This window comes from Propithecus coquereli, unplaced genomic scaffold, assembly GCF_000956105.1.
Source record: "Propithecus coquereli isolate 6110/MARCELLA unplaced genomic scaffold, Pcoq_1.0 Scaffold313, whole genome shotgun sequence".
NCBI lineage: Eukaryota > Metazoa > Chordata > Mammalia > Primates > Indriidae > Propithecus > Propithecus coquereli.
The window spans coordinates 195,635-218,649 of record NW_012148764.1 but is presented as its reverse complement, the minus strand read 5'-3'; the positions used below and the strand labels follow the sequence as shown (position 1 = coordinate 218,649).

At 37.0% G+C, this 23,015-nt stretch overlaps 1 protein-coding gene across 1 annotated transcript; it reads left to right on the top strand.

The window, feature by feature from the left end:
* Window positions 1-3,267: 3,267 nt before the first annotated feature.
* Window positions 3,268-18,500, top strand: LOC105815024 (decorin-like). Its single transcript, XM_012650144.1, has 3 exons — window positions 3,268-3,456; window positions 9,560-10,461; window positions 18,053-18,500. Exons 1-3 carry the CDS (start codon window positions 3,268-3,270, stop codon window positions 18,498-18,500), a joined length of 1,539 nt encoding a protein of 512 aa, XP_012505598.1.
* Window positions 18,501-23,015: the final 4,515 nt, after the last annotated feature.

Sequence of the window (23,015 nt, the reverse complement as noted above, 5' to 3'; positions counted from 1 at the left end):
TAAAAGAATCATATACATAATTTTTTTATTCTTTAAAATTTCTTTTATCTGAGAGAGGTTTTCATTTTTAAAACTCTTCTGTTTAGCTCTTAACCAGTCAATTTAAAAATAGGAATCGTGAGCTGATGCTTATAGTCCCAGGTCAGGGAGAATTTACATTCATCAGTTTCCTTTCTGGAATTCAGTTTCCTCTCTACAGTGGGAAAGATGGTATGGATTAGATTATCCGTAGGTTCCTTCCAGTGCTGACATCCCATGAAAGTAATAAAAATCATCAACGTGCCGAAAGCAAGTTAAATCTTCTTTAAGCACAACAGGAATACTCCTTAAGAAGAGATTTCTGCAGATTTCTTTATTCTGCTATAATATGCCTTCTTTGGTAATTGCTCCCCAGATACTACATATATTAGGTAATTTCAGAGTTTAGGTCAATTATTTATTGCCCATTGCTTTTAATAAGTCAAAGAAGGCCTCTATGTCCATTTCATATTGGTACACATTTGTGTTTATTACAGTGTTACTTAACAGCGGGACTATCGACATTTGGAACTTCATAATTCTTTGTTGTGGGGGCTATCTTGTGCATTATATGGTTTTTAGCTGCATCCCTGGCCATTACCCACTAGAGGGCAGTAACACTGCTCCCTTCCCCCACATTCTTAGGACAATTGAAAATGTTTCCAGGGAGAGAGAGAATAAAGATAAAGAAGATAAAGAAGGCAAGTTGGGCAGAACCCTGGCTTGTGAGTCTGAACAAAGAATCTAATTCAATCCAAATTCAAATACAAAACAAATTCTTTGAGATTTCTATCTTTCTTGTGTTGAAAAACTAAACCTAGAGTCTTGGGCTGTAATTGGAACAGATTTGCTGAGTGTGTCATTGAGTTTCCATACCTGAGAAGGGCACCCATGTTCCTTTACTTGTTTTTTCCTTACCCATAGGAGCCAAGTAGTAACGACCAGATAAAGTGTTATTAAATCCTTTGGAGAAAAGAACTGCATGCTTCACTTTTAGCCTTAGGAACCCACAAGCTCAAGAGCAAAAACCCCAAACTTTACACCCATGGCCCTTTGTCAACATGAGAAAACCCCAAAAGTCAACAGAGAGTAAGCTAGAGGCTGAGAGATGGTGGCAGCTCCAGTGGCTGCTTCCTAGCACAATAAATATGCAAAGGGGCCGGTCACCTCCAGAGCCGGTACAATACAACATGCATGTCCTTTAAGCACCCAGCCTGTAAATTTGTATTATACTTTCTCTGCAGGCTATAGCATTGACAAGACTTTGCCTTCTAGCTAAAAAAAGTTGACTTTACAGCTTAACACAAATAAATAAATGTGGTCTGGAAACAGATAGATGTTTTGTCCTTCAAAATATTTTCATACTTTTTGTGATCAAAGTTACTTACATTTATAATGGTAAAATCAGAAAACAACTCTAAAAATCCAATAGTTAAAAAGTAGTTAAATTATAGACAATACTTTTGATGGACTATTTAGACATTTAAGTTTATATTTATGGAGACTATAAAATAATGTGGAAAAATATTATAATAGTCAACAGAGCAGAATATAAAGTTACATATGTCTACAACCTGAGAAAATAAAACTATTCACAGAGGAAAATATTAGAAATTGCTAGAATTGCAATAAAGCTATAGAAATACCACGGAAAAGAAGAAAAAAATATTATACAGTATAATTTCGAGGCTCAGTTAAAGAAAAGAGAATCCTGTGGTCACCAGTAAAGGATAGAAAATAGAACTCATTGCTGTGCTGCATAATGGAAAAATTTGCTGTTATTGAAGGCAGATGAGAGGATAGGATTTTGCAGGCATTTCTTTTCAAGTAACTGAATATAAATTTACCTTTAGAGCAATTCAGAAAAAAAAAAGTGTTCAGTAAGTATTTTTCTTTGTCTTTTCAAAGCCTAGGCACAGAAAAGAAACTGGAAATATGTTTGACTTGGAGATGGGACTAAAAGTGACTTTTCTTGCCTCCTTGCTGTTTTTTCAAAATTTTCTTTCATTGAGCATTACTTTGATATTTGAAAATTCTAAAAATTAAAAAAAATTTCTATTACTAGACATAAGAAATAAATAACAAAATATTTTGAAAGTCAGAATATTAACAGAAATCAATTCTCTTGTCTCTGATAGTTAAAGAAAACAGAGGAAAACAAGACTAGAAAAGTCTTTTGAGAAAAGCACACAGAAATCCTTATTCTGGAAATCAAATGAATTGATTATGAGATCAAAGATATTTTTGGCTTCAAATGGCAATTGTAGCAAAGAGAGGTAAGCTTGAAGAGGAGACTAGAGAAGCTTTTCAATATTAAAAAGGGTTTCTTTAGAGCAGTATGCTGAGGCCCAGCAGCATGAAGAAATTAAGTTTTTTCACTTGTGGGGAGAGATCTTCTCTATATAACCTTCTGCTTAAAATCTTTCAAAGCCCTCAGCAGGGATGACCAGGGCAAGACAAAAAGCCACAACAAAGGGGAACCCTAGACAAGAGAAGCTTCCCCCTCTGCAGTCAGTGAAGTTTCACAGCTGACAAATTCCTCCAGAGAAACCAGAGGTTCTTTCTACCATTATTACAAATAGATGAAAATAATCAACCCGTTTTGATGTTTTGTTCTTATCTGAGCCAACAATATTTTTGAATGACAAAAATAGTTCTCAGAAATGATGTTTGGGTGGATCAGATGGTAGATGAATTGAACAAATTATCTGTGGCTCTAAGTATCTCTCCATTGTAGCCCATTGTTTCCTCTAGCAATAAAATGTTACTGAAACAACAATAACAAATAGAAAACCTGCCTATTTTCCCTTACTACTTAACGTGAGAAGAAAACACCTGCCTGTTTCCATCCTACAAAAATGGTTTTAATATAGGGTCACAGAAAATTCAAAGGTTTTATGGCCCACTATAAAACAGCTCTTTGTGTTTTCCCACTAATTGCCTAGTGTCACATTTAACAAAACAAGGAAACTACAGATAATAGAGGTGTTTGCAGATTAGCCTTCCAAGCCATAAATAACATAGGGTTTTGCTCACCTACAAATATTAAGGCAGCTTATCAATGTTTAAGCCCTTTCTTCTTTGTAATGGTTGCTAACATTTTAACCCAGACAAATTGAGAATTTTTTCTTTCCTGTCTTCTTACATTGACAGAGTACACATTCATAAGATTCTGTTATCAGATTTCATGGTATAAAAAGTGAGACATCACCTAAACACCCACCTGCTACGTGAGACCCGTTTTGGAAGATGCATCTGCTTTATGCTTGCCTTCTGTTGCTCTCTCTTAGCGATGGTTTCAGTCCTAACTGTCCTGGACGATGTAGCTGTGATTCTGCACAGTCGGTGCAGTGCTACAGATTAACGGAGGTACCGTCGGGCATTCCTTCCACCACCAAGAGGCTCTACATTAGCCACAGCAAAATTCAGCACCTCCAGGTAATTATGGTGTTCTATGCTCAAGTTGCTGCGATCTTATTTTGGGACATAGGGTGAGGGGCAGGTGTGGGGTTGTTAAACTTAATTTAAATAATCATAACTTAAAAGTGCTGGTTATCAAGGTAGGGTAGTTGCACTTGCTACCTGCTTGTTCGGTACTATTGAGATGGGTATAAGCCTCTGGATGTTTATTTAGGGAAGCAGCAAAAAACAAACAAACAAAAAAGTCAGACTCTATAGTTAATGATATTTTATTTTAATTTTTCTTAAAAAAATTTAAAAACTATTTTGTTGACAAGTATAATAACAATGGCTCTTGCTTAACAAAAAGACTATGTTGCCACTTTTTGTCCCCAGGATTAAGAATAAATCCTTTCAGGGTAAAAAGTAGTTTTATTTATGCCATAGATGGCAGATGATACTTAGAGCACCGTAAGACTACCAAGATGAACCCAGCGTATCAGAATAATTCATACAAACCTTACATACCAGCCAGGTATCAGTGTCTCTGTGGAAACCTGCACAGAGGAAATACATGTTTTTTGTTTTGCCAAGTTACCCACAGTTCTCATTCGATATGCTTTTAAATATGACTTTTATTTTTATGCTTACCTATCCAGAGGGCACTAAAATGAATGCTATAGAATTGTCTGACTTTTGTAACATGAAGGAACTTTTATTTTTGATCTTTGGTATTTTGAAAGGTATCAAGACACTAATGTTCTCATTCTAGTTTTCTCATTAACTTGACGTGACTGTTAGGTAAGCTGTTAAAAAATCTCTGGGCTTCCCTTTTTACCTTTATGAAATGAGAAAAAAAGCTGGATTAGGTAGACAATCCCAGACCCCTTTCTGATGGAAAATTCTATGGCTCGCTGATGTTCCCTTTACTATTCAATGCTTCTCCCTTATGGATCCAAATCCCAAGATAAGGAAATGCCTCTCTGTGAGCTAGGTGCAGCGACACAGCCGGTGAATGCACCCCCCTCAAATAGAGCCTCCCGTCCCCTTCATTTGGTTAAGAAATGTTCATTTAGGTGTCACATAAACACACAAAGTTTAAAATATGTGGCATGATATTTATATCCAGGCTCAGTAAGCACAATTGTCTTGTCTCCATCTGTTTACTTTCTTCTTCTAACCCTGCAGCCAGATAGCAAGTCTGACCCTGTTAGGTCTAAGCATTCAAGCAAGACACCTGGTTAAAGGGTAAGATGCCTCAATATTTGCTCTGAGGACTGAGATGCTTAGTGAGCTGGAGTGTCAAGTAATCCTGGTAATGATCTCACACTGTTACTCTATAGTCAACAAGATGAAATTATACCTTTTATCAAATTCAGTTTTTAACTGAGTCAATCTGTTATTGGTTTAGGTTAACTGAACAGCAGTATTGCCACTTCCCTGACTTTAACATAGTTAATTGTCTCTTGGAAGGACAGTCCGTAACAGAATGGGGATGAAAGACAGGAACTGTTTTGCCAAGGAGCTAAAAAGTTCTGACCAATAATACTTTTCTTTGCAAAACACTTAGGTTTTAAATAACCATATTTCACTTACATTTGGTGAATACAATGTATATTCTGCTTATTTGGTTTGAACTTATAGAATCAGGTGCCTATATTTAAAGAAAAAATACCTTAAAATGGATTCTCAGATTAATAGTAATAAAAATGATACATAATATAAATACATATAATGAATATAATATATATCACAATTAAAAATGTTTATATTACTTGTTCACATAATTCAACTGTGTTTGGGACTGTGAATGCTGTGTTTGAGGCTGAGGATAAAAGATGAAAAATTTACAGTTCCTGCCCTCAAGAAAAGAGGGTCTTTCTCCATTTATCTATAAAAATCCCTACTTCTTTGAGGTTCATGCCAGTGGGCAGTAAGACTATTTGTTCTTCTGTCTGTCTTATACTGTGCCTCTGGTCCCTTCCCTACTCGCTTACAGTCTTCCTCTCCATCCTAAGTCCTGTATCTTCTTTGGGGCCTTCGTGTCCATGCGGATGGCCAGTCCCATCTCACAGTCTCATACTTTCTTGAACTCGTAAAAAATAACTATCTTCATTTACACTTTAATTATCTTGATTTTATCTCTTGGTTATATAATAATCCTATGTCACAATACTCATTGTCCCCAGGAACCTCTTCACTCAGAAAATCTTGAATACTGGTCATGATCTCCTTTTAGCTACCACACTTTGGACCTATCTTTCTGCCTTGTGGAGACTTCTAACCCTAGATTTACCCATGTTCTCCCAGATGATCAGTTTCTCTCTTACCTGCCTTCTTTCCCTATCCCTTCTCTCTCTGCATCTCACAATTAACTATCTCAACACCTATCCAGCAATCCTCAGTGTTAAATTAGGGTGATAACTTTCCTTTGTTTCCTCCCATACCTGGACAGCTGGGTGCTGCTGGAGAGGCTCACACAACTACATGGTTTGGAACCACCATTCAAGGTCTCCAACCTCATCTGAGTCTTCATTGTCTCCTAGTGATCTTTCACATCTTTTTGGTCAGGTTTTCCCTACACTCCCTCAACATCATCCAAAACTCCAACATTGTTTTATAAACTCCTTGCTGGCTTGGTTCACGTAGGCCTGAAACTGTCACATTGGACTCTTGTCAGTTTCCTTGTGCATTGGACCTGTGAAGAGAATGAGAAGGGTATGTGGCTCTCTGCTACTCGGAGCAGGGCCTGCCCAGGATTAAAACCGGAAACAAAGCCTGTCATGGGGAAGCCAGCAGGACCTGGCTTCACCTACCCAATGCCCTACTTCACTTCCGCTTGCCTTGCTTTTTAAGTAACATTGGAAAAACCTGCCAGAAGCCCCAAGGTTAGCTCTAGGGCAAAGCATCTCTTTCCATACCTCTTGAACACAGCCCTGCTTAGGTCATGGAAATGGAAAAACAAATCTGGCAGAATTTTTTTTCCCTTTTGTCAGGTCTGCAAACCCAACTGAAAAGCTGAAAATCAGCAGGAGTCTTTCCTCGCTGTTTGTGGTATCAGAACTCTATTTTCTTCAGCTAAATGGATGTGATAGCAGTAAGGTTAAAAATATAAGCACAGGGAAAGATAAAGCTGGGTTGGTAGCCCAGCTTTTCTACTTGCTAGAAGGATATATTCTTGAGCCTTAGTTCCCCTCTCTGAAAGGGAAATAATCATGCTTATGCATAGGAATTTGTAAAGATTAAACACAGTCAATACTTAGAAAATGGTAGCCATTTTAATTAATAATAATCAAATGTGACCTGTATTGACTCAGACAAAAAGAAAAAGGAAAATGCTTTCAATTCTTAATAAAAGAAAATAGCTATCCACTGGATTCAGTTAAGAACATGAAGTCTATTGATGATTTAGAGCAGTCTGTGTACTTTAGAAATAGAATTCAAGACAAATTGAGGCTAGGCATGGTGGCTTGTGCCTGTAATCCTAGCACTTTGAGAGGCCAAAGTGGGAGGACTGTTTGAGACCAGGAGTTCAAGACCAGTCTGGGCAACTTAGCGAGACCCACAAGAAAAAATAGACAGGTGTGTTGGTGTGTGCCTATAGTCCCACCTACTTGGGAGGCTGAGGCAGAAGGATTGCTTGAACCCAGGAGTTGGAGGCTACAGTGAGCTCTGATGATACTACTACACTCTAACCTGAGCAACAGAGTGGGATCCTGTCCCCAAAACAAAAATAAAAACAAAAAACCCCATAAACAAACAAAAAGCCAAATTGAAGCTTTGACACCACACTATGTCTAACCCCCAAATAAAATGCCCATTCAGGTCCATGTTATCTCTGAGACTAACTGCATAGTCAGCAATCTTTTAGGGTTTGTGATCATTCAGATTTAAGTAGAAGTATTAGTAACACCAAGTTCTTCTGTTGAGAGCTCAACAGTACAAGAAGTAAATATCTATGTCTAGAGTCATTTCTGACTTTACATGAACTATACACTAAGAAAAGGCACTTTACAGTAGAGCAAAAATTAAAGAACAGAGTCTTAGGCAGGTCATTTAACTGTTTTTGACCTGAAATTCTTCATCCTTGAAATGGGATATTTGGATTAGATAATCTCTAAAATATCTGCTTATCTGAAACTCTATGATTTGTGTCCAGATCTTGAGTCTTTCTTGAAAAACATTAATTGTAGGCCAAATACAATAGAAAATGTATTAGAGGCCGGGTGCAGTGGCTCACGCCTGTAATCCTAGCTCTCTGGGAGGCCGAGGCAGGCGGATTGTCTGAGCTCAGGAGTTCGAAACCAACCTGAGCAAGAGCGAGACCCCGTCTCTACTAAAAATAGAAAGAAATTAATTGGACAACTAAAAATATGTAGAAAAAATTAGCCGGGCATGGTGGTGCATGCCTGTAGTCCCAGCTACTCGGGAGGCTGAGACAGGAGGATCGCTTGAGCCCAGGAGTTTGAGGTTGCTGTGAGCGAGGATGACGCCACGGCACTCTAGCCTGGGCAACACAGTGAGACTCTGTCTCAAAAAAAAAAAAAAAAAAAAAGAAAATGTATTAGAAGATGGTATAGCTGAGGAATGAAGGGCTTTGGAGTTCGATAGACATCGTTGAAATTCTCAACTCTTTCACTTTCTAGATTCTGGTTTCTCCACCTAGAAGGCAGTGTTGATAACAGTAAACTTTCAGGCTTTCTAGGAGATTGATGATAACATATAAAAAAGCACTTGGCACTTGCAAATACTCAACAAACGCAAGAATAAAATCGCTCTTGTTATTGGGATTAGGACTAATCAATACAACTGATAAATCATTAAGAAAATATCAAATGTTAGGAGCAATATATAACCCAAGGCAGCTACCAAAACTATTATGATTAAAAACATTTATTTATGGAAATTTAAACTTGGGATTCTCCTAACAGAATAACATATTGGATGTTTTAAAATATACTATAATTCATATCCCACATCCTCCCAGAATATAAGTACCTATAATAAATATGTGATGCAAAATCAACTCATTAGAAGGTATTAATCATGCACTGGTATTATAAAAGGGCTCAATAGCATAATCAAGTCAAATATTTAGAAACTATAGGTAGTAAGATATATAAAATTATACACTGAAAATTCTGGTTTAATTGAATTCTAAAGCAGGTTGAAAATTTTGTGAAGATTTATCTACCTGAAGAAAACATGGAACAACTTCCCTCTTTCTGCCTAAATGTAACCTTATTCCTAGAACCACATACAAATGATTACATCATCAAGAAAAAGAGGTGGGTGTCAAGTAAGGACGTTGGTAGACGTGGAGAGTTAGGAGAACTTACAAAACATGAAGAAAGTATATCACATTAGAATTTAGGTAAATGCTAGGAGAAGAGTAGCATTAGGTCTGGGATATACTTATGAAAGAACTCTTTGCTCTACAGAGATAGAGGGAGACACATGTATACATTTGTTTCTTTATGAATTTTTTTTTTTTATTGGTGAAGTGCAAATTGGGAATAGGGAACAGGTAGGCTCATTTGCCAAAATTTAATATAGTTGAAAATGTTTCTGAGGTAAGTGCATCCTAGTGATAGCAGACTCTAGGACATTTAAAATTTTTTACTTTTAATGATTTTTGAAAAGTGCAAATATTTTTAACTTAAAAAACCCAAACAATGCAAAATGTAGCTAGATAGTGAAAATCCCTTGGAATCTTACTCCCTAGAATTAGAAACTGAAAGATTTCCAGATCGTTTGAATTTTTGGCTATTATAAGGTGATACACCAAAGAACATTCTAGTGTGTGAATTGGGCAATTTTTAAGCAATTGCCTAGAAGTGAATGTTCTGGGTCAGTGAATATGTGGTGAAAGTTGGCCAACAAATGTTGGCCAACTATGTTTATCAATAGTGTGTGAAAGTGCTTAGAATATTTTTGGTATCTTACACTGGTGTTAGCAATCATAAATAAAAGTAGTCAGGACCTAAGTTTCAATCCTTTTTCAAGAGATAATTTTAAATAGAACCCGAAGGGAAATCTGAAGTATCATTAGTATTTTAATGATAATGTATATGGTATTTTTTTCATAACAATCTTAATTTATTGCTGTTCTTCCCCTTCCCTGCCCCAACCTTTTTTGTAGCTCCCTAACTTCACTCCAGGGTTGGCTCTAGAAGATTTTATTCTGTTGGCCAGTGGAACAGAGTCGGTAGAAAATGATACCTTCAAAACTCTGAGTACCTTGAAGACCTTGGAACTCTGGAAAAATAAGTTAAGACGAGTCCCCAGTGCTCTCCCAGCCAGTCTGGAAGTATTAAATCTAAATGATAATTCAATAAACATCCTATATGGATCAGATTTTGAAGGACTGAAGAAATTAAAAGTCCTTGAACTTAAAAACAACTGGATCTCTTCGCTCTCTCCCAGCATGCTCTCTTCCCTCGTCAGTTTGCAAAGTTTAATGTTGGATGGTAACAATATGGAGTCTGTAGCTGGACCCCTGACACTTCCCCATCTGAAACATATGAGCATGGAGAATAATAAACTACATGTTATACCAGGTAGCTTCTTTAATTCTCTACAGTCTTTGCAATTTCTCAGTTTCAGTGGTAACTTTCTGACTAAAATTCCTATTAATCTACCCAAATCCTTGCTATCTTTAAAGATGGAGAGAAACCAGCTTAAAGTGGTAAGGTTTCGAGATATGAAACACTTGGAGAATCTTTCCCATCTTTACCTGTCAGAAAACTTACTTTCTTCCATTGATGGGGCACAGATCCTTGCCAATTTAACCACGCTTGAATTGTCCCAAAACCAGCTTCAAATGTTGCCCCTGAGACTACCAGCAAGGTTACAAAAGCTCGATTGTAGCAATAATCTGATTCAGAGAGTTACAGCACAAGAATTCCGGGACCTCAGAGACTTGAAGCATTTGTTCCTGGACAACAACATTATTAGCTGGTTTGAAGCTGGAGCCCTTCAGAGGTGTTCTCAGCTCTCCAACCTGGCCCTGGAGCAGAACCTGCTGTTGTCCATACCCCTAAGGTAAGGGAGTGTTATGATTTATTACAGCTACCATAAACATTTTCCAAAGATTGAGACAATTCAGAAATTATGCAAGCAAGAAAATTAGTGAGAGCAAACAAACATAAATGATCTGATCGGGGCTATACAAAGGTTTAGGGATAAAAGTTTTAAGCAGAAGTTTGGAATCTCCAGCCCTCAGAGTCCTGCACTAACTTAATTTATCTTGCGTATGGGACAAGACACCAACAGGTGATATCTATATTAACAAACATAATATGAAGATATTGTAAAAAGTGTATCTCAGTTTATAAGTATGTATATGGCCTAGATACCCAATAGGCAAACTAGACATGAGCTTAGCCTCTAGCAAAGCCAAGGACATCAGGAAAAATGAAGGGAAAAATACATTAAGATGTTTATATTTTAAAAGCATTGAAGTAGTAGTTATGGGGAAAAAAAACCAAAGCTTTATAATGTAATATTGTATTTATTTTGTTTTACAATCGGGGAGCCTCATAGTCTTCTCAGTGCTGAGTTTTAAAGGGCTTAAGAGCTGCTCTGTTTATTTATCTGTGTGTCTGTCTGTATGAGAGGATGAGTCTATGTTTCTCTTACCTTCTGCTTTTGGTTATCTCTTCAGTTCTCATTCTCTCTCTCTCTCACACACCCCCACACTCTGACAATTTCTCTTTCCAAATATCCCTCCCTCTATGCCCAACCCACTGTACCTGTTCCCCCTAACTATTCATAATCTATAACTAATGTACATGTTTGCATTAATTGATCTAATTTATTTAAATTTTATTTCTTGTCTATATTTTAAAGTAATAAAAAGTAGAAGAATAAAACACTATTATTCTATTTAAAAAGATATTATATTGTTTATCATATGTGTCTATAAATGGATTCTTTTTCCTTTCAGCACTTTATTGGAAAAAAGTGGCTTCTTGCTCTATTAGCATTACCAAATTTCTTACAATTAATATACCAACTTCTGGCTTCTATAGAATCCTATCGTACTCTATTTACCTAATTTCATTGTTATAATAGTTTTTTATCAATGAGAAAGGGAAAAAATATCTTTGATAGGTATAGATGTTCTTTTTTTTCTAGTTGAAAAGGTATTTTTTATTATATAGTATGGTAACTGTATCCAATGCAAAACATCAAAAAGTGATTTCTTCCAACAGAAATCAGTATTTTAAGTATACATATTGATGGTGACTTGAAAGTAATAAATTTCTTTTAATACAGAAGCATGTACATACATTAATTTAATTTAGCAAATATGTTTTGAGTACTTACACTTACTATGTGCCAGGTACTTTACCAGGCACTTGCGATACATAAATGTATTAAAAGAGATAAAACTTGCTGTACTATATAGCTTTAATTCTAGAAGGGGAAGACTGACAATAAAGATAATATACAAAGAAAAGTATATAATATTTATACTGTGTTAGGTGTTATGATTAACAATATAAAAGGGCATGACTACCAGGTTCAAGAGTATAGAGGGTGGGGTGGCTAGCTGCAGTTTTAAATAGGGTAAACATGGTACCCATGAAAAGGTAAGCTTTGGGCAAAGACTTGAAGGAAGTGAGGGATTTAGTTATGAAGATACTTGTGGGAAACAGTTTTCTAGACAAAAGAACAGCCCATACAAAGGCCTTCAGGCAAGAACGTGCCTGAAGTGTTTCAAGACTCTAATACTTGTTATTTAAATAACTTCTCTACTATGTTTCAAGTCTATTTTCTATTACTGAATTCCCCTACTCCAAGAAAAATATAATGTATAAAATAAACACTCATAAAACAAGTTAGGGAGTGACTATATCATATAAGGATATGACAGTAGGCTATGACAGCCATGGACAAAGTTGTGACCTTGGTTGACTTTTCTACTAACATGACTTTTAAAAAGCATTTGGTTAAATAATCCTGCTAAGTTTGATAAGTGAAAAATAGATTAATTATTTACTCCTGGCAGAGTATTTGTGTTTTATAATAACAAGCGACTAAAGAGAGCTTTTACCCAATGGAGTGTATAATGGAATTGCAAGCATCAGCTAGCTAGCCATAGCTCTCAAATCTGGCTTCACATTAGAATTATCTGCAGAAGTATAATAAAGCATACCATGCCCAGGCCTCATTTCAAACCAACTAAATCAGATGCCCCAGGGTTGAGGGCCAGGGATCAGTATTTTTGAAAAACTCCCCAGATGAATTTAATGTGCAGCTAGAGTTGAGAACTACCGGGCAAGGACAAGGCAAGTGATGTTGAGGTGGGAGTGGCCTTTTCTTCTGAGGCTGGAATTATGCAACACATCTATCTGCTCAGCCAAAGCACTTGGCCAGCTCTGATAGCAAAGTTCTTGTAATTTTTAAGTACCCCTATCACCACCACCCCCAGTCCTCAGCTTTTTTTTTTTTTTTTTGTATTGGAAAATGGGAATGACCCAGAAAAGTTTCTGGTTTTCCTCCCATAAAGAATTAAAACGCAATATCTATTCTTTATATTTGAATTTTTAAACCTTTCTTTCTGAGCTTTAAATAGTGCACCTTTTAAATTTTCATGCTTCTTATTCATATATAATATTTACACTGTAAAGTTCAGTTTTCTATAAATACACTGTAAACATAGGCAACCTGTTCCTATCACAAACGGTGTTTCCACAAATCCCTTCGTTTATCTACCATCCTCCATTGTACATTTTATTAAGAAAATAATGTACATGGTTTTAGGTACACATATATTCAAATACCTACTACATCTGCCTCATTAGACTAATGAGATAGAAAATAATTCCTAACATTTATTAAGTGCTTACTAAGACCAGCAGTGAACTTAGATATATTCATTATTCCTTATTACTCCATACAACAATCCTGTGAAGGTGGGTACATTGTTTTACCTGTTAATTCACAGACTAGGACATGAAGGCTTAGAGGTATTTAGAAACTTGACATCATCAGTAAATGGTGGAGTCAGGAATTAAACACAGTAGTCTAACTCCAGAGCCAGGCAATTTTAGCCACTGCAAGATCCTGCCTTTGAGATTTATTCTACACATTTATTCAAAATACCATACACTATACTACTTAGAACTTAGAAGGTGTAAGAGCTGGTCCTTACTTTTTGCTGCTTCACATTTCACCAGTCTGCAGCTTAGTGAACAAATGTAATTTAGATTCTCTCTTCCTTATCTACTCTGGATAATTCAAATTCAGAATAGCTTTCTACAACCTAATGCGGTTAGCATTTTATCTTAGATGCAAGGGCCATCTACTGGCAAAATGGGCTATACCCCTTTTTACTCTAAATAGTGATAATTATTCAAGGAACATGGTAGCATTTCTTGAAACATGTTTGGCTTAAAACCACGGCTACCTTTTTATATAAATCAGACATATAAAGACAAATCATATGCATGAAATCAGTGACTGTCAAAAGGTCACAAAACTAGGATAATTAGTGATTTCTCTTACAATGTCATTAGGTTATACCTTCCACAGAAACAAGAAAGGGGGGAAAAAGGCAAACCTAAGAACAGGCACAATTTTTGGGTACTCAGCCTAGAACTGAATAATTGTGTTTGTTTAAAAGAAAACCTGGTTTGTTCATTTTCATTGTCTAACATTTGTTATGTGACTTCTGTGTACTGAACATTTCCAACTGCAGGGTGGAAAATCAGAAGCTTTCAGAGGAGAAAGAACTTACCTGAAGTCACATACCGCTAAATAGAATGGCCTGAGTTAGAATGCAAAATTTAATAAGCAGGGATTTTTTTTCTTTTTTTTGAGACAGAGTCTCACTCTGTTGCCCTGAGTAGAGTGCTGTGGCATCAGCCTAGCTCTCAGCAACCTCAAACTCGTGGGCTCAAGCGATCCTCCTGCCTCAGCCTCAACACTCAGTTAATTTTTCTGTTTTTAGTAGAGACAGGTCTCACTCTTGCTCAGGTGGATCTTGAACTCCTAACCTCAAGCGATCCTTCCGCCTTGGCCTCCCAGAGTGCTGGGATTACAGGAATGAGCCACCGCACCTGGCCAAGCAGGGACTTTTTGACTCTTCAGTTTACTCTACGAAATCTCTCCACTGTCGGGCTCTGTTGTCCTCTGCAATTGGAACAGAGTATTGCTTGCTGCCACATAGTCTATTATTAATAATAGCCTATCTTTCCTTGGGGAAAGAAAAGAGATTTTCTGTATACTGTTTAGAAATTCACCTTAGATAAGCTGGTATGTGCACAAAATTATATTTTCTTGGAAATTAACTTCAAACTGAATTTAATTATTAAGCTGCTAAAATGTGTGAAGTGGTTTTTACTGGTAAACTAATCCATTAATACTTTGTTAGGTAAATTTTATTCTAAGAAGGCACTTTAAGAGTCTCATGCTCTACCAACTGAGCTAGCCAGGCAAACGAAGACACTTTAAATGATTTAGGCTTTAACCAAATACTTGTGTATATATACAACTGCGTCATTTAGTATTAATCCAAATATAAAATGACTATTTTAGTTAAAAAAAGAAAAACCTAAGGATAAAATTTAGGGTAAATGCCTCAAACCTAAAGTACTAACTTTTTGGAATGAAATTCATATAAGAATAATGCTATAACAAGCAAAAGGTAATACTGCCATAAAATATGGCTACACTGGTTTGTTTTCTCTCTTTGATATAACAGTCATATAACTGGGAATGCCAGAATAAATTTCACTGAATACTAAAATTCATAAACATATAGCCAGTGTGTTTACACTGTGTTAGAGTAGCATTTGGATGTTATTTCAATTTGAAGGGCTTTTTTTCCCATATAAAATTTTCTTGTATTTCATAAAAATAGAAGTATTTACTACAAAGTTTCTTTGTAGCAGAAAGATTTTCAGGTTCACTACTGTGATTCTTTTGTATTCTTTTATCAGCAGGCATTAGCATAACATTTTTCAAATTGGCATATGCTGAAAAATAAAAACTCATCCATAATTGCTCAACCACAGCCTTTGTCTGTTTTAAGCACATAGTTTGTTTTTACGTATTTGGGTTCATTCGATTTTTATTCTATTTTTTTCTACTTAAAATTATGGAGTATTTTTTCTTTTCCCCTTCCCCTTTTCTCTCTGTTTTTTCCAAGTATCATTATGGACTCATGGATTATAATTTATTCAGTGTGTTATGATCATTAGAGTTGCTAGTCTCTTTTGATACTCAAATTCTGACAAATTTGGCTAATGGGAGCTACAGGCTGGTTCTTGTATTCATGAGATATGACTTCATTTATCTTTTTTTTAAAATTGTGGTAAACTAAACATTACATAAAATTTATCATCTCAATCATTTTTAAGTGTACATTTCAGTGATGTTAAGTATATTCACATTGTTGTGCAACCAATCTCCAGAACTTTTTCATTTTGCAGAACTAAAATTCTATGTTTATTAAACAACTTGCCATTTTCCCCTTTGCCCAGCCCCTGACACTCACTGTTCTGCTTTCTGACTTTCTGTTTCTATTAATTTCACTATTCTAGATATTTCATATACGTGGAATCATACGGTATTTGTTGATTAATTAGATTTCTTTGTTTCTGCTTGTGTTCAATTTTAAGGCTTTGGTTTTCCTTTTTGTGAACATGTAAAACATTAACATGGTGCAAAAGTTAAAACCACATGGAACTGACTATTCCCTATAAGTAACTATTTTTATTCACTTCTGGTTTATCATTCTTTTTTTTTCCTCAAAAACAAGGAAATATGTGTATATCTAATTCTTATTTCCCCCTTTCTTAGACAAAAACTAGCATACTATATATACTATTCTTTCTGCTCCTTGCTTTTTTTCACTTTAACAATACTTTCTGGAAATTATTTTTATGGTAATTCATAGACAGCAGCCTCTTTATTTTTTAAGGCTGCATTGTAGTTTTTTACTAATGTACTGTGTTGTTGCCAATCTTTTGCTATTATAAGTAATACCGTCATAAATGCCACATATACCATTTATATTGGTAGAGTCATATCTTTGTTATTTTGTTAGGCTTTGCTAAATTCTCCTCCTTAGGGGCTCTGCCATTTTAGACTTCTACCAGCAATGTATGAGAATATCTGTTTCTTCACAGCTTTGCCCACAGAATGAATTGCTAAGGCTTAGGATTTTTACCACTCCGATAGGGGAGAAATAGCATCTCTGTGCAATTTTAATTTTCATTTTTCTATTTTGAGTAAGGTCAAAAACTTAAATGCTCTTTGCTTTTCTTTTGATATGAACTTCCATTCATGCTTTTTGACCATTTTTCTGTTTTATTTTCAAATTTTTCTTCTCAATTTTTGAGGGCTCTTTACATATTAGAAAGGTTAGCTCTTTGTGATATAAGATGCAGATACTGTATTTTCCCCCAGTTTATTATTGGTCTTTTGACTTTGCATATGTCTTTTGCTATACACAATTTCTTCTTTTATTCTTTTTAATGTAGTTGATTTATCAGTCTTTTGTAGCTTCTGGATTTTTGTGTCATAGTTAGAAAAGCTTTTTTATAGAATTAGTATTTTTTAAGTTATTTGAAAACATGATTTTTATAATCATATAAGAGTTCATTATCTCATAATTTCCAAATTATTGAGTCTTTATAGTTTTTTTGCTGTTATCATCAAACATGTGACAAACATATTTGTAAATAAATCTCTATTCACTTTTCCTATTATTTATATCAAAAAGCATGTCATTTAAATTTTATACAACTTATTAAATTCTTTCCAAAATGGTACCAGTACACACTCCCACCAACAGCTGTTACTCACTCTACCCTCAGCAGCAATAAGTTTTAAAATTTAAAACCAAACCATGTTTTAATTTGATACATTAAAACATTGCATTATTTTTTCATTTGCTTTTATTAATATATTCCTGAAGAATAATATTTTTTCATTTTATTTGACATTTTTACTTCTCCTCCTATAAATTATTGATTTATGGCCTTTGCCAACTTAAATATTTGGAACTTAGTGTTTTTGTTGTCTTCTTTATTAAAGAGACAGGATCTTGCTCTGTCGCCAGGCTACAGAGCAGTGGCACCACCACAGCTCACTGCAGCGTTGAACTCCTGGGCTCAAGTGATCCTCCTGCCTTAGCCTTTTGAGTAGCTGGGACTACAGGTGCTCTCCACCACGCCTAGCTAATGTTTTATTATTTTTTGTAGAGACAGGGTCTTGCCATGTTGCCTAGGCTAGTTTTGAACTCCTGGCCCTAACAATCCTCCTGCCTTGACCTCCCAAAGTGCTGGGATTACAGGCACGAACCACTGTACTCAGCACAGTGTTTTTCTTATCTGTTTGGTTGAGTGATATCATTTCATAAGAAAAGAATTAAAGAGCTTTATGAATAGGCATCAGAAAAATCAGAGGGTTAGACAGTAAGACCTATGAGAGAGTTGAAGACCTACAGAGTAAGATTGAGGTTTGTGTTTATAATTAATTTTCTCAAATGAAGCTTGTTTCCTAGCTTGAGGAGGGAGAGAACTGTACAGAAAAGGCAGTGCTGCTCAGTTTTTGTTGCCCTGGCAGTTGTGGAACAATGGGCATGACCTCTCTCCTATCCTATTTCCATGTTTTGCAGGCTCCCAGGGACCTTAGCCAGGCTGGACCTAAAAGGCAATGCCATCCGGGATATTGCAGAGAAAGAGCTCAAGGATCTCAAGCAGCTTCAGGTTCTAAACCTTAGGAACAACAAGATCTCTGCCTTAGATCTGAAAGCCTTGGAGGGTCTGCCTCGCCTTAGGCACCTGTACCTGGATGGAAATCCGTGGAATTGCACCTGCAGCCTCCTAAGAGCGAGGGAGATCCTGAAGGCCAAGGGCACAGATGTGAGGGGAGGACAATGTGCAGCACCAGCTGAACGGCAAGGGGAGAGCTGGATGTCTTCCAAGAAGATCATGAGGCAATGTGAGCATCACTTACGTCTGACCGAGAAAAGCAAAGAGACCAAAAAGAAATTAAAACCTGAAGACCCTTCCAGTGTCAGAATCAACATGGATGATGATTATTATGATTATGAAATAGATTAAGGATGAGCTTTGTTTATAGTTTAGAAAATGTTTTTTTTAATGTTCAGTTTCTTAAGCAGAAATATACTGTACATTGAGATAAGCAGAACTCTCCTTGTAAGTGGTTTTTGTTTTTGTTTTTTGTTTTAAGAATGAAATGAGGGTTTAGATAAGTCGAGGTGGGGAGGAAAACAGAAAAGAACAATAGTAAGAAGATGTAAGAGTCCTTCCTTTTTAAAGGTAATTTGTTTGTGCTTTATACTGAAACCTAAGCAAATCATAATGCCAAATAAAAATCACTATATGACTAACTTCGTGCAAATGGCATAGTTCATTTTATCAAAAAAGAAGTGACGATTTTTGTATGTGAAGCTGGTGCCATAGGCTTCACTGCAGGCTTTGGGCTACAAACAATGAAAACTAACTCTCAGTGGCTTAAGCATCAAAGAAGTTACTGGAAGGACTTGGGCTCTCCCACAGGGTCAAAGGAAAAGATGAAGAACCTAGAAAGGACAGGAGTCAGAACAGCTCCAGGGTCCCAGGAAGAAGGACATAATGGAGACCCTCAGCTTCATCAGGGTTCTCCTCCTCCCAGAATGAAATGTCTGGCTCTACTTTCAGTGTCAGCTTCCCTCCTCTCAAGATTCATATACTGGGAGGGAGAGGCTGATTGGCTCAGCTTAAGTCACACTTTGCCCTGGGGCTAAGGCAAGACAGCAGGTCTTGTTTGACAGTCTTACCCGGACCAAAGGGAAACAAAAAAAGGAGATGTAAACTGGCACCTTCAATACCACAGCTGTCCCTACAACGGTCTTACTGAAGAGTTGGGCTTTGAGTTATATTCAGTTATATTCAGTTCTCCCTGAGCTGACCACAATTCCCATACTGCTTTCTTTTTGATTAATTGTATGCTTTTGAGAGTTGCCTGTTTGGGGCTAGTGGTGTGGCTGTAGAATAATTTTTTTCTATCAATCCATTTGTGAATACAATGTACTTGCCAATAAATCTGAAACCATATTTAAATTAGGTCTTGTTCTAATTAGTAAGATTTATCTGTTGCAGTACTTCACATTTTCTCTGTCAAAATACTGACAATGAGACAGAAAGTAAATCACAGAGATTGAGTGGATAAGCAAAGATGCCCACAAGAAGCCAGAACTTTCTCCAGAGTGCCATGTTTTAACGAAAAGTTTTATGGAAATTTTGCATTATTTTCTTTATGGCCACATTTTCTTCTCTCAAGATATTTATCAAATTGACACTCCTTGGAAAGGAGCCCTATTTATATTGTGGTTTCTCATACTCCTTGGCACACTGAGATGTATCCACGTATACAAAGCACAGAAGTACGGAAATGATTTTTCTTGTTATTGGGTGGGGCTTCAACTCTTTTAATGTGCACAGCTAGATCTACAGTTCTTTCTAAGAAAGACTAATAATGCGTGATGTGTAGTAATTTATATCCACTGACATTACCTGGATATTTATAATTAGAATTTTGAAGCTGTGAGGGCCTTGAAAAAGAATCTAGTCTTTTACAGATGAGGGAGCTAAGACTCATGGTGTGAAGTAACTGTCAGGTTTACACATACAGGAAGAGGCAGAGCTGGAACGTGATCACACCTGAGTTTTTTGACAACTGTCTAGTACTCTTTTGACTACAGCATTCTCGGCAATATAAGATTCACTCAGTACATTCTACTCACAAACAATGTCTAGAACATGGTATGTCCAATAAAGTATCTGTATTCATCTGCTCCAGTGGCCTTAGCAAAACATCATACACTAGGTGGCTTAAACCTGTGGTCCCCAACCCCCAGGCCGTGGACTGGTACCGGTCTGTGGCCTGTTAGGGACGGGGCCGCAGAGCACCGCCAACACCTCCCCACCCCGCCACTGTGAAAAAACTGTCTTCTACAAAACCGGCCCCTGGTGCCAAAAAGTTCAGGGATCGCTAGCTTATACAACAGAAATTTATTTTCTCACAGGCCGGGAAGCTGGAAGTTAAAGATCAAGGTGCTGTCAGGGCTGGTTTCTGCTGAGGCTTTTCTTCCCAGGCTCTTCTCTGTGCATACAGGGAAAGAGAGAAAGATAAAGATCAAGAGAGAGAGCACATAAGTGCACTTTGGTTTCTCTTCCTCTTCTTATAAGACAGCAGTCCCATAAAATTAGGACCCTATTCTTCCTTACAACATTAGTTTACTTTAATTACCTCTCTAAAGGCCCTATCTCCACACACAGTCACATTGGGGGTTAGGGCTTAACATGTGGATTTTGAAGGGACACATTTAGTTTATAACAGAATGTATCTATCCATCCATTTATCTGGTTATTGATTGAGTTTATCAATTAATTTACAGAAAAAGAAAAATTTGGGGAAAAGGACAAAGTGGAAAAAGATACAGACATTTTTTAAAGCCTAATAATTATCACTCACTTATACTTACGTAGAGACTTCTTTTGAATTAGATAATTAGCTATTAGTCTTGGAAAGCAGCTGGAGACCAGGATTGGGAAGTGGAAGGAAGGATGAAATATAAAATATGAGATATTGTTTCGAGGGCCTGGATGGTGGGTGTAGGTTGAGTGTCTTCCTGGAGATGGAGAGGGGACAGTCATCTTGGGCACTGAGAAAAGGGATTACTTGGGGGTAGGTGGGTAGAGGGAGATAAACTTTCAGAGACTAGTTTTTCTTGATACCTTTCAGTGCTTCTGTTTCCTCACCTGTAAATCGGGGATTATAGTACTACCTCCTCAAGTTAATTAATTTGTTTGTTAGTTTGTTTTTTGAGACAAGGTCTTGTTCTTTTGCCTAGGCTAGAGTGCAGTGGCATCATCACAGTTCACTGCAACCTAAAACTCCTGGGCTCAAGCGATCCTCCTGTGTCAGCCCTCTGAAGTGCTGGGACTACAGGCATGCGCCACCATGCTGGGCTATTTTTTCTTATTTTTGGTAGAGATGGGGTCTCTGTATGTTGCCCAGGCTGGTCTTGAACTGAACTCCGGGGCTCAAGCGATTCTCTTGCCTCGGACTCCCAAAGTGCTAGGATTATAGGCATGAGCCAACCACGCCCAGCTTAAGAGTTAATTCTTTTGAATTAAACTTATGTGGAAGAGAAACATTTTTCTATCTGCCTCCCATAATTTGCAAATCTGACATTGCTCAATATGTCACACATCAGTCATATGGTGGTGTAGGTAAATGGTGCCCCCCTAGGGTTATGCAGTGGACAGCACATGTCCATGCTGAAGGCCCTTCTCTTCTGCCCATGGACCGCCCTCCAACATTTCAAATGATGCCTGCTTAGACCTGCCAAGAGTCAGAACTGAGCCATTGCCTGGTCATACCTCTCCTACTGGCTGCTCTCTTAGTAATACAAATCCTGGATGAAGCCTTTAAATTGCCCCCTGTAAGGGCGTGCTTGATCTTAGTTGAAGGACTAGTCTCCCATTCAGCCTTGGGTTAGTGAGTGGAAATGTCGTCCTGGTTTGGAGCCCGATAAGCAAGAATTTATGAATGATCTGAAAAGAAGGAGCTGGTGACCCTTTCTGGTACACACACATGGTCTCACCTGAAATTACTGTTCTTATCAGAGCTGATATTTCCATTAAAGAGCATTCTTGCTTTCTACTCAGAATTGCTCAGAATTTATGAATTTTAAAGGGTTTCCTCACAGACTTAATAATAAATTTCTGTTATACAACATATACAATAGCAGGAAATGCTATGGAGTTGTACTCCTCTGATGTAGGCTTTCTGCTAATGCCTTTGCAAAGAGACTCACATGTCTTTTCAAAATCTGTTTGGTTGCATTTGTGAGCCTCCTCCCTTATTTCAGAGGAAGGAGGTTCATGGATGTCTTGGTTTTAGATGGGAAAGATAACTTCAAGGCTATGCTCAGAAAACTTTCCTTCCTCAGGAGGAATCCTTCAACTTTATAGCTGTTTACTATGTCTTCTCATCAAACAATGCTTCGGTGTTGGGGCTGTAGCCAAAAATTCTGGTCTCATTATAAACAGTCATTGGTGTGAGAGGAGTAGGGGCAGGGGAGGGTCTCATGGCATTTAACTCTTTCCTGACTTTTATCTATAGATTACATGGGTTTCACCAGTGCTATGAAACTGAGTAATAATTATCTTTTTAAAGCTCTACTCTGTCGGGGTCTTGGCTCAGTTACGTCACTCATCATCTACTTAAATTGATATTTCACTCTTAGCTAAATTTGCTTAGCCAAATATGCACACAAATGAAATAATCACTATCTTTATAAGTCACCCAGAAACTCAATGTTTTTCCATCATATAATCATAATTGCATGTGACTGTTAAAAATTGGATTCTTGCCAGCTTATCAGTCTGAAACCTCAGGGATTGGATAAAGTACCCCAAAGCATAGTTTTGTGAGAATAAACCTTGTAAAACTGTGTCATCCCAGTTATAAAAATGGATTATCTTAGCAGTTTGAGTTAGGGATCTCACTAGTACTGTCTCTGAGCCCTAGGATTGCCTTTATTCTAGCTGGTATCTGTTTTTTGT

Excerpts from the sequence above, each read along its gene's own strand:
- LOC105815024 (XM_012650144.1), top strand. The coding sequence starts at position 3,268 with ATGCATCTGCTTTATGCTTGCCTTCTGTTGCTCTCTCTTAGCGATGGT. Across the intron at positions 3,457-9,559 it reads GCAAAATTCAGCACCTCCAG|CTCCCTAACTTCACTCCAGG; the intron begins GTAATTATGGTG and ends CCTTTTTTGTAG. Across the intron at positions 10,462-18,052 it reads CTGTTGTCCATACCCCTAAG|GCTCCCAGGGACCTTAGCCA; the intron begins GTAAGGGAGTGT and ends CATGTTTTGCAG.